Here is a 12,748-nt window from a genome sequence, read left to right as displayed (position 1 = left end):
CATCCTCAATTTCGTCTTCTAAATTGTGATTACTTCCATTTCCTTGCAAAGAATTAGTGAATTTCCCTGGTGTGATTTCGACACAGTCAACTTCTTCTTCTTCTTCTTCTTCTTCTTCTTCTTCTTCTTCTTCTTCTTCTTCTTCTTCGTAATTAGTAGTGTGGGGTTTCTTTGAGTTGAAAGAGAATGACTCAATTGCTGGTGGTGGTGGTGGCGGGTTAGGGTTCTGCTTGAATACTCGTGAAGGCTTGAAGTCCTGATGTTCCTCCCACTCCTCGTCGGAGATTTCATCGAACACTCGCTTCATTATTTACTTGATTGAAGCAAAAAACCCTTAGAGAGAAACAACGAAGACTAGTTTGATTTTAAGGGACTGAAGAGGGAAAGGACGACCGATGGAGAAGAAGGCGCCATTTAGAACTCCAATGGACGTCGATCGAGAGAGAAAAAGGCGCTACGATGAAAATATGTGTCTTACTCCCAATATTTTCAAAAGTACAATTTAAGTCCCTGATATTTTAGAACACTCTTACAACAGCTCCTCCAGTTACAGCTTAGGCTAATGATTTTGAGTTTGCTTTTGCTTAGAATTTGGTAAAGTTTAATTTGTTGTGATTTTTTTGGCATCAATGATATTAATTTATGAATGCATAGATTTTTAGCTATAATAAAAATACCAATTAAGACGGTGATCTGATGGTTAGCCATTTACTTTTCGGTAGAGGAAGTTGGAAGTTTGATTCTTACATAATTATTATTATGAGTAAGATTGTATTATGAATATCGAAGAAAGAATTATAGAATTATTTAAAGAGAAAAGAGGAAAAAAAAAACCTTACAATATGTTTGTTTGGGCTTGTTATCCCAATTTTGAGCTATGTTATACATTGACCATATGTTACGGGAAATTGGAATGGGACCCGGGCCGGGCTTTTCCCACTCGATTTCATTTGTTTGATTGTTTTGAGTTCAATTTTGCTATATAGAGCTCGTATAGGCGACATAAATACTGTTTGATTTGATTGCCATGCATTAGTTAGGTTTCATGCTCTTTATTTTTTATGCGTTTATGAGGATTCAATCTCGTTTTGTATATGAAGATCGCATGGTTTGACACAGGCAGCATTTCTCTGCTGCTTTGTTTTATTTTTCTTTTTTGATAATGGCACGATTACAAAGATTATAAGTATAAATGATTATATCAATCCAAGACAAATGGTTTAAAAAAATATATACTTCCTCCGTCCCAAAATAGATGCAAATTTTTACATATAATATGAAAATTTGTATGGAATCTAAGAATAATACATAGAGATCACAGAAAAAAAAAATCGAGGTCGGGAAGCATGTTTTTTTTTCTGAATTCCAGAATTTCGAAAATTCCGAAAAAATCGTAGGGTGGTCGGAACGATCCGAAACTAGGTTCTGAAATTCCAATGGCCCTCTATTCCGGTTGGGCGCGCCCGTCGCCTTGTTCGTGGTGCTTATGGACCCTCTTGCGTCGCACCGTCGACGCTCTCTTCGCGACCCCAAGTCAGGCGGGACTACCCGCTGAGTTTAAGCATATCAATAAGCGGAGGAAAAGAAACTTACCAGGATTCCCCTAGTAACGGCGAGCGAATCGAGAATAGTCCAGTTTGAAAATCGGCCGTCGAAGACAGCCGAATTGTAGTCTGGAGAAACGTCCTCAACTGCGGACCGAGCCCAAGTCCCCTGGAAGGGGGCGCCAGAGAGGGTGAGAGCCCCCTCGTGCCCGGACCCTGTCGCACCACGAGGCGCTATCGGCGAGTCGGGTTGTTTGAGAATGCAGCCCAAATTGGGCGGTAAATTCCGTCCAAGACTAAATATTACATGTAAAAATTTGTATCTATTTTAGAACGGAAGTTGTATATTCTTTCCTTGCCCTTTTTGTCTTTTTGAAGTTTTCCCTTTTGCTGCTTTGTTATTACTAGTAGTGTACCATGTTATCAAAATGTATTGACAATAATAATCTCAATTGTGAGTATAACACCCTTAAAGTAAAGCAAATTAATTAGTCCTTAATCGTTATAATATGTCTTGTCATTTTATACAAGATATACTTTTTATTTTTATTTTGTAATAATACATTAATGTAAGACATGTCGAGTTTCTGATACAAGTATATATTCAATTCAACTACATATATAGGAGCAAAATACTTTTCATTTGTACAAACAGCCGCTGAAAGTGGGTGACCAATAATCCGATCCATTGTTCTCTCGATAAGCTCGAGGAGTAGATGAAATTGAAACTAAACAAAGTCCTCTGCTTCTTAGATCAAAACTTATGTGATCTCCCCTATTATCTTTTCTCTCCAAGCTTCCCCATGCTGATCATGATCAATTTTAATTCATTTCTTAAATCATTATTTTCGAGGAAACTAATTTGATTCATAATTAATACGTCCTCTGTCCAAAATAGATGCTAATATAAACATAATTTTTTTTTTCAAATTAGATGAACATTTTGACAAGTTTAAGAAACATTAATTATGTTTACCAATTATATCCTCACCAACTTCACCATCTTCACGGTCATGTCTCCATGCACCCTCACCAACTTCACCATCTTCACCATCATGTCCTCATACACTCTTCTCATGCATTTGGTTATTAGTTGCAATTTTAAGGATTTTTTAGACTATACAATCATAATTATGTTGAAAATTGAGCTTAGAAACATGTTTTTTTTATTTGTGTGAAATCTCCTAAATTAGCATCTAATTTGGGACGAAAAGAATAGTTACTTATTAATTTCTGAAGCAAGATCGGCACAGAAACCTGCTGCAAGCCTAGCAGCACATGTTGAATGCTGATTTGCGTAATTGCCAGCAGTGGAGTAATTGCCACCAAGAGACAAAAATGCAGTAATATACTTAATATGAAGTCGGCATCCCTCTACTACGTGACACTCGCATGGCAATGTAAAAGAAAAGGAAAATAGAGAGATGACATACAATTTTCCTAATATCACCAAGTTTCTTGATGTGAACCTAACAAGTACATCCGGAACAAATAAATCATTACAAATGGCTTAAAATTTTTGTACAAAATCAATTAATTTTTCTCTTTTGATAGAGTATAAGGTGCCAACACGACATTTTACAATTGAAAGTCTAATATGCCAAATATTCTCTGTTGTGTATTCTTGCTCAAAGTTATAATGATAACCACAAAGTTTGTGGACAGAGTGTGCATTTAAACATGATGCAATCCAGTACGCATCGAAGATAATGAGTATTGAATGGCTCCTTACCTTGAAAAGTTCTTCTTTTGATATTTCCATGGCGGGGATTGGGTAGCATCATCCAGGATATATGTCTGAGGAGATCGGTCATTTTCATTTACTTATCAATTTACTGATAAAGCAGTGAAGATAAAGTTCCAATGAATTCGAATCCATGAATGAAAGAAAAGTTGCCAGCTGTAAAAAGGCTAGTAGTAATAGCTACAAGTCGATGTAGTCTTTATGAGTGCGATACGACTCCATTTGAACATGTACTAGCATAAAAATCCACAAAACATATAAACAAGAGTAAAGGACTTTCCAACATGCTATGTTGACATCTCAAAAAGAGTGGATGCCGACATCACAAAAGAATGGATCAGCAGACCATACTTCTGAGTGTAGTTCATCAAATCCCATGGCAGTTCATCAAACAATGAATGTGAATTGCGCAAATAGTAATATGATGAAGGATGATTTTTTTATCATTTCATCTACGATTTAAATACATTTAACCAAATTGATAAAAAGAAATTAAGCATATTTTATTATTATTGTCGTATATGATATCAGAGTCATGCACGTTCTCGATGTGTGGATGTTTGTAAACTGAATCATACATACCTGACAAAGTTATCATGATTAAATCCAAATGAACTGATTATTAGTTAAAATCTCTAGTGAAGAGTTTTATTTGAATTGAAGGAAGAAAAACTGAAAATAACCTTCGTTGTGGGGGAGGTGGGACTGAGATGGAGCTGGATCACTAGTTTCGTTGATCTTCAAGTTCATTTTTAGGCAATTGATTTCAATTTAAACATATAGCTAGCAAATCCTTAGGTCAACTGAATCAGTGTCTGTAAATGAATGAATAGAGAAATCAAACCATATAATCAACTAATTTTTAAAATCTACATTAGTTAGATACTCTCGATCGATGGATAAACTAAGAGTAAGAGAAACTAGATGATCCCGCTTGAGGGAGAGACGGCTCACAATGCCGCCATGTCAAGAATTTATTTGCTGCTGATTTCACCTTTCGAATTCTCTACAAAATACAATGTACAAAGAAACAACAAAAAAAATGCAAATGCAAGACAAATTCATGGACTGAAAATAACCCGGTTGAAAAAGAAAAATTAAGCTCGATTCAAATTCGAAATTCAGTTGCGTATCTTTCAATCTTTTATCTCAGTGTCTAACGGAAAAAGATTAATCGAAAATGATTTTTTTGGGCGCCAAATGTTTTTTCCTCTTTCTGGAAAGTTGTGCCAAAATGTTAGTATAGTTGTTGGTGGGCTGGGCTACATTGTAACGAACTAGAACGAATTTGAAGTCCATAAACCCTACAAAAATTTGGTGACCATAATGGTCCCTAATATTTCAAATGTGAAGTGAGGTAACTCCCGAACTGTTCAATTTCTCCACTGTTAATAAGTTTCATGGTCACAGTTGGCTTTCAATCTTCATCACCCACGTTTTCAATAGCTCATCTCCTTGAACAAGTATCCCAAAATACTACACATTTCCTGCAAATATTGCAAAAGCAACCAAGGGAAAATGGGGTGGTGAGCCGCGGCATAGAGGGTGATGACGAAGTGGACGATGATAAAGTGGAAGATGGTGAGTGGCGGGTTTATTTGGTTATGAGGGAAAATAGCTTAATTATATGTAATGATTATTATGTGTATAAATGAAGTTAATAAAGTATATGATAAAATGAGAATCTTGAGAGTTTATGCTAACTCACAACTACAACAAGAATTAATCAATTAAAGAAGAGATTTTTGCTCACAAAGGAAACATTTCATATTAATCATCAAAGTCTGATTATTTTATTACGTAACATAGCTACATATAATCCATCAAAAAAAACATAGCGATACATAGATAGAGGATAGGCCTCTGATAAAACAAATAATAAAAGTTCAAGGACTAAAATAGAACAAGTTATAAACTGTGGGAAGTAAATGAAAACTATAAACAGAGGAAACTTCCAGCGTTTTTAATATTCAGTCCTCGCACTTGACAATTAAATGGCTGACGCCTGACGACCTAGCCGTGAACAAGTAGCAGCATTCTTACGTTTTGGTCCTCCAGATTCTGTTCCATCTTTATTGACGTCCACGTCTTATTTTTTATGCGTTAATGAGGATTTGATCTCGTTATGTATATGAAGATCGCACAGGCAGCATTGTTCTGCTGCTTTGTTTTTCTCTTTTTTGATAATTACACGATTATGAAGATTATAAGTATCGATGATTATATCAATCCAAAACAAACGGTGTCAATAATATTTTTTTCAACCTCAAATTTTTTTTTCCTTTCCTTGCCTTTTTTTTTTTTTTTTGAAGTTTTTCGTTGCCTTTTGGCTTTTGCTGCTTTGTTATTAGTAGTGTACCATCTTATCAAAATGTATTGACAATAATAATCTCAATTGATAACACTCTTAAAGTTAAAAGCAAACTAATTAGTCCTTAATCGTTATAATATGTCTCGTCATTTTATACAAGATATGTTTTTTTTTTTCTTTTTTGGTAATGATACATTATTGTAAGACGTATCGAGTTTCTAATATGAGTATATATTCTAATGAAAGACATTCAATTCAGCTACATATATAGGAGCAAAGTACTTTTCATCTGTACAAACAGCCGCTGAAAGTAGGTGACCAATAATCCGATCCATTATTCTCTCGATAATCTTGAGGAGTAGATGAAATTGGAACTAAACAAAGCCCTCTGCTTCTTAGATCAAGTCTTATGTGATCTCCCCTATTATCCTTTCTCTCCAAGCTTCCCCATGGATCCTGATCATCAATTTTAATTTCTTAAATTTTATTTTTGAGGAAACTAATTTGATTCATAGTGACTTATTTATAAGATAAAAATTATTGACAAGATTGATGAATGAGCTTTCTTCGTACCTTGTGAGAGTTGGTCTTCAAATAAGGGTTACTCAACAACTGTTCGTAAATCAAAATGAAAGGAATTAGTAGTAATAAATAAGGTTTTTTTTTCTAACATGAAATTAGATTAACAATAATTTGAAAATGATTAATCACAACCTACAATTAGATTCTCAGGAATCATAACATTTGTCGCTTATATGTCGAGTACTTAATATTTTATCGATTTTTCTTATAATGTACACTTATTTTTTGGTGGAATATATAGAGCTTTTTCAACCACCACATTTGTCTTCTTCCATTTCCCATTTGCAAAAAAAGTGAAGTCATATATATATTGATAAGTCAAATTTCCATCACTACTGTAGTCATTATCATTTTCTTTCGATTTCTGTATCATTCTATCATTGAACATAATATATTTTATTTTCTTAAGATACTTGAGTACAAAAAAAAAGTCAAATAATTTATTAATGTAATCATTTTATCTATTCCATATATTCTTGTTCTTAATCCTTCTCTCTAAGTGTAAATTCATATAATTACCTGGACTTGTTCTTGTAGAAACTTTATGTACCGAATTGCTTCATAAAGAACAGAGGCTGTATCAGTCTGCAAAATTTTAAAGGAAAAAAAAATTCGATGTTATAGAATGAGTCTTGAATATATTCAACGAAAAGTATTTTGTGTGTTTTATACCTTTCCAAATGGCGACACAATTTGCTGGAGAGTTGTGATCCTATCTGTAAGCTTGACTTTTGGTGCCTGCATATTTCATTAAATATACTTAATGTGATTCTAATTTTTTATTTAATTAATAATCTAAGGAAAGGCGTATTAATTAGCTTTTCAATCTTAAGTTTTTCTTAACTACCTTCACAGATGATGCAGTAGAGTTCTCCTGCTTAGCTTTCTTTGTGGCGGTTGTCTCTGATGCTTCTTCAGATCGTTTCTTCTTTCCTTCATTCGAACTTCCTTGTCCTCTCCCATTGATTCTCGTCTGCAAAAATCAAAATAATAATTGATCAATAATTTTCTAGATGTTTTGTTTTTTTACATTCATTCATATGGACATCTAATCTTCATTAGATACATATCTATTTAATGAATCTAAAAAAATAAATTATTACCGATCGATATTTAAATAATCAACTCTCTTAACTAAAATTTGAGCTTAATTCTGCTTACAGATGAAGCTTGCTTCTTGCAATCCGATAAACTCAAAGGCTTGAGGCAAGGCTTTGAGACATTGATATCAAGTAACGGCTTAGTAAATCGACTAGTAAAATTCAAAACATCGTTAAATTTCCTTGTGCATGGAGAATATGGCATGCCATGCAAAAGCTTGGTGTTGTCTCCAACCATAGGACTATTAAGTCCAACTTGATACTCATCCAAAGCATCAAATGACCTTTGAATCAAGTTCCTAGACCTTTCAATTTCCTGATGATGATCAGATTCCATTTTCAGATCATGAAACAATCCAGCTGAATTTCGACCCATTAGCGGATCTAAAATTTGTTTCTGTTGCATTTGACAAAGAGTAGAAGCACCAGGCTGTGACAAGTACTGATCATGGCGACCTACGGAGCAATCCAAGGATATATTGAATGGTTTAGGATCAAATAATTGATTGATTTCTTGATCGGGTGGCGCGATCGACCAATTATTTACTAACTTACTTAATCTATCGATTCCGTTAGGGATTAATAAGTTTTGTTGATGATGATGATCATGATCTGTGTTGAATCCGTTGAGATTATGTTTCTCAAAGTTGTTGAATGATGATGTAAATTCCCAATTGCTATTGTCCATTTTCTTCAAGTAGTCACAAGCAGGTTGATCAAAGATGCCACTCTTAGATGACAAAGCATCTAGTAAATTATTATGTCCACTATCATGACTGTTATTGAGCTCTACACTATTTCCGACGGTACTCCTGCGAACGCGTTAATTGATTAGAAAATAAAAATAAATCAAATTAAACACTTGTTATCTGTATTCCTAAATAAAAAAAAAAAACTATGGAAAAACTACTCTTTGCCATTCGGTGATTCTTATATCTTTAATTTGTTCCTATGGTAGAAACGTAAACTTAGGTAAAAAATTCTCATGAATTGATCGAAATCTATATTTAAGCCAAGGGATTTAAATATTGAATTTGATTGATGAATAAATCTTTTAACACTGGCACGCGTTTGTGCTTTTTCTTTTTGTGAAATTAAATATTCCAAGTCCACCACCTACTTACCTAAATCATACTGAAGATATATGCTTAGATATGAGCAACATACTCAAAAATAATTATATTACTTACAACAAAACTTGTCGCCAGAGATGACTATCCGAGGCATGCTCCCCGATCAACTCATTGGATGCAGCAGCCGTTTCATGAATAAGCTGACGACCTGATGACTCCTCCCATTGTGAGTCCGGAATGATTAGAGGCATTAGTAAACGACGCCGTAGAGATCGAAACATCCTCCTCGCAAGACGAGTTATTCGAATTAGGGTTTTGCTTGTGGTGGTGGTGCCAAGAAGAGAAATTATTCGAACTTGCATGATGAAGATCCCACCAGTTTATCGGTGTAGAAGTAGCCACAGAGCTCTGATCAGTACATTCCTCAGCCATTTTCATTGTAAATCGAAAACCCTAATGAAGAAATTAAACAATTTCTTTCTTTCTCTTATTACTATGAGTAATTTTCTTTCCTTTCTTGGTTAAGGTGAGGATGATGGGGAATTTATGGAGGAAATTGTAGGATGAGTAGGATGTGACGTTTATATTTGTTTATGAGACAATAAATTATGCAAACCTGAGTGGAAAAACTTTTCCACTAGGCACTAAGCTTAGATGGGAAATTAAATATTGTCTATTGTAAGGAAAGTGTTTCGCTTAGAGTTAAGCAATCGACGTTGCTGGGTTATTAGTCGTCATTTTTTAGGTGCATAATCACAGATATATATATATCCCAAGCATCATTAATTAGTCGTCATTATTATTCAGTTCTGGCTAGGAGTAGTGCTGTTGTTGTTGGAGAAGTACTGTTTGTATAATTCTCCCTCTCTCTACAATAAGACATACATATATCATGATAGAGTTAGCTAGGTTTGAATTTTTTTGTCTTTTATTGATTTATAGACTGAAACATTTATACAGATTACAAGACATGAAATTGACAAGAGATCCTACACTTAATTGTCTCTCAATCAAGTTGATACACACAATCAGAATATGGTACAGAAGCTGGTAATATGCTGCTAATACAAACGGGCCCCACTTGATGTGTTTGGGTCGAGCTGTACACAAGGGCCCATTACACTCATCTGGCAGCTACTCCATCACACTCCCTCAAGTGGGAGGTCGCCGGCGAACTCCAAGCTTGAACTTTAGAGCGAGAAATTGGCGTCGGAGCAGTGGTTTGGTGAGTGTGTCAGCTGTCTGATCGACAGAGGAGACGTGAGCAACCCGAAGAACACCCGATTGAACCTGATCTCGGACAAAGTGATAGTCAAGAGCGACATGCTTCATGCGAGAATGAAAGATAGGATTTGAAATCAGCTGGGTAGCCCCAACATTATCACAGTAAATGACAGGACAACGAGGAAGATGAACGCCCAATTCGGAGAGAAGACTCGCTACCCAGTTCAATTCAGCAACTGTATTTGCTACAGCTTTGTACTCGGCTTCAGTCGACGAACGGGCCACACTACGTTGCTTCTTAGAACTCCAAGAAATCGGATTGCGGCCAAGAAAAAGGATGAAGGCGCCGGTGGAATGGAAGTCGTCGCAGTCACCTCCCCAATCGGCGTCAGAATAAGCCTCAAGTGGCAAGAGAAGTTGTTGATCAGTAAAGGCATGAAGACTGGTGGAGGAGTCACGATACAATTGGATGCCTTCATCAATTGTGCCGGCTAGATAGCGTAGAAGATGCTTCACAGCAGCCCAGTGCTCGTCGGTCGGTTTGTGAGTAAGCTGAGAGAGTTTATTCACTGCAAAGGCAATGTCTGGCCTCGTCAAGAGTAAGTACTGCAAACTCCCCAACACTTGTCGATAAACAGTAGCATCAGGTGTAGTAGAACTTGAATTAATGCTTAGAGTAGGGTGACTAGCCATGGGAGTAGAGAAGGGTTTTGAGTGTAGCATGTTAGTGTCCTGGAGAATGTCAGTAATGTACTTGCGTTGCGAGAGAAAGAGTCCAACATTAGTGTGAATGACCTCAATGCCAAGAAAAAAGGAGAGACGTCCTAAGTCCTTTATTGAGAATTTGCGTGCTAGGGCCTGTACATAGGAATCGACCACCCTAGTGTTGTTTCTTGTAATTATAATGTTGTTTCCTGTAATTATAATGTCGTCGACATAAACAATTAGTATTGTTATCACATTGGTAGAGGTCTGAATGAATAGAGATGTGTCTGAGTATGAGTTCTTGAAGCTAGTGTCCAGTAAGAACTACCGGAGAGCTTGGTACCACGCTCTCGGCGCCTGCTTAAGCCCATAGATAGCCTTCTTTAGATGACACACTTGATCAGGTTTATCAGGATCCTCGAACCCATGAGGCTGTGTCGTATACACATTATCCGTGAGTGGCCCCTGGAGAAATGCATTATTTACATCAAGCTGTTTAAGATCCCAACCACGAGTGATTGAGAGACTAAGAATGATGCGAATAGTAGTAGATTTAACCACGGGGCTGAAGGTTTCGGAAAAATCAACACCAGGGCGTTGATGGAAATCCTTAGCCACAAGTCATGCTTTGTAACGACTAATTGTACCATCTGAATGTTGTTTTATTCGAAAAATCAACTTACAGCCTACTAAGTTCTGATGTGGTGCAGGGGGAACAAGATTCCAGGTGCCATTACTTACGAGAGCATCAAATTCATCGGACATCTGATTTTCTTTTTGATAGGTAACTCAAAGAAGTTTTTGACAATAGCTTTGAACCTAATGAATACATCCTTGACATCTGATTTTCTTTTTAAAATGTAGAGCTATGTGTATTTGGTAAAGTGATCAATGAAAATGACGTAGTATTTAAAGCCATCATGTGAATGAATTGGTGACGTCCACACATCGGAAAAGATGATTTGTAAAGGCTTGGTAGAACGTAAAGTAGAAACGGAAAACGGCAGTTTGTGACTTTTATTAATTGAACAAGCACTACAATATAAGCTAGAGTGAACAGAGTTGAGAGGAGAGTTATCTTTATTGTTGGACAATATGGCTTGCAGGATAGGTTTTGCCAGATGACCTAAACGTGCGTGCCAGTCTATAAAAGATAAATCATTATAAATATAAATGTATGACACCACTCAATCGTAAGTATCTATAAATATAGACCTAATTAATTTCAAATAATATTAATAGCATCCCAAATAATAACATAAAGTAGAATAAAAACGAGGCGGCGACATTAGTTTAATTACATGTCAATTTGCTCAGGAAGGTCGTTCAAGTGATCAGGTCAGTTTTGGCGTTAAAATAATGATGAGGCGGCGTCATTTCGTCTTAAGATACCTTAATAACGTCGATGCATGTTCTTTCATGCTCATTATGTTTGGGATGGTTACTTGGACTTTATGGATGCAGAACGGAATGCCATGATTTTGAGCTTGCCGAGCTTAAGGGATATTCTCTTTCTTGTCATTCACCGTGCCACAGCCAGGTTAAAGCTTCCGATGGGAAACTTTGTTATTTGGGTTTGAATTGGAGCTTCAGATCTCATCGTATGGAATTCGTAACTGGGGTTTGGAGATTGAAATCTCATCGTATGGAATTCGTAACTGAGCAACAAATGCAAGAGAGTCATCCTGACTGTTTAGTTATTTTTATTCTTGTATGAGCCTCTAGCTTTTATTTTAATTATCATTGTACAGCCTATGGATGTCTGTATCTATAGTTGTATGAGCTTATACGCTTGTGACTGGATTCTAGCTTTGTAATCATTAGTTGACTGAGTGTGGACGATGCTCTCCTCCTCATCAACTATATGATTCTTTACAGTATAGAGGGCCAAAAGTTCAATCCGAGAATCAAGGACAGTTGACACATTTGACCTCGACCACATTAATAAAACTAATAAGCCTTCGTAATAACAATAACGATGGATGTTTGTTCTACTACCATAGTGATAGATCTAATTAGTTGGCATATTTCTGGCTCATAACACGCAGCAGAAAATGCGTTTTGACGCCATTTTTTCGCTAGTGATTGTTTCATTGATTCGTTTTGAGATTGTTATGTTATGGTAGTGGCTTCATACCGTTTTAAAATCCAAGGTATTTACAAAACTAGTCACGAGTTTAATGGATCTGGAAGGGAAAAATATTTCTAGTCTTGTGCAAATATAAAGTTTCTTAAAACATGATTAGGACGAATTTTACATATTATCCCTTTTACTAAATTGTTAACCTTTGACACATGTTAAACAAGTCGGTCCTATTTGAACTTTAGGTCTGCTTTTCAATACAAATTAGGTCGGCACTTGCCAATTTGGCAACTTACGGTGCGCGAAGAGAACATAAATTCCTAATGAGAGGAACGATCATAATTAATTTGACATGTGGAATTTGTGGTACTGTTTTATTTTT

At 35.9% G+C, this 12,748-nt stretch overlaps 1 protein-coding gene across 1 annotated transcript; it reads right to left on the bottom strand.

Annotated features, from left to right (window-relative positions):
- Nucleotides 1-5,884: 5,884 nt before the first annotated feature.
- LOC139884127 (transcription factor bHLH111-like) lies at nucleotides 5,885-8,786 on the bottom strand. The gene is made up of 7 exons (XM_071868200.1): nucleotides 8,563-8,786; nucleotides 7,343-8,093; nucleotides 7,029-7,154; nucleotides 6,854-6,919; nucleotides 6,701-6,766; nucleotides 6,173-6,211; nucleotides 5,885-6,055 (listed from the first exon to the last, which is right to left on the bottom strand). Exons 1-7 carry the CDS (start codon nucleotides 8,784-8,786, stop codon nucleotides 5,885-5,887), a joined length of 1,443 nt encoding a protein of 480 aa, XP_071724301.1.
- Nucleotides 8,787-12,748: the final 3,962 nt, after the last annotated feature.

The sequence above is a fragment of the Rutidosis leptorrhynchoides genome, unplaced genomic scaffold (genome assembly GCF_046630445.1).
Source record: "Rutidosis leptorrhynchoides isolate AG116_Rl617_1_P2 unplaced genomic scaffold, CSIRO_AGI_Rlap_v1 contig505, whole genome shotgun sequence".
In the NCBI taxonomy this organism is placed as follows: Eukaryota; Viridiplantae; Streptophyta; class Magnoliopsida; order Asterales; family Asteraceae; genus Rutidosis; species Rutidosis leptorrhynchoides.
Note: the sequence above shows the minus strand (reverse complement) of the source record. Positions and strands in the feature narration are given on the sequence as shown.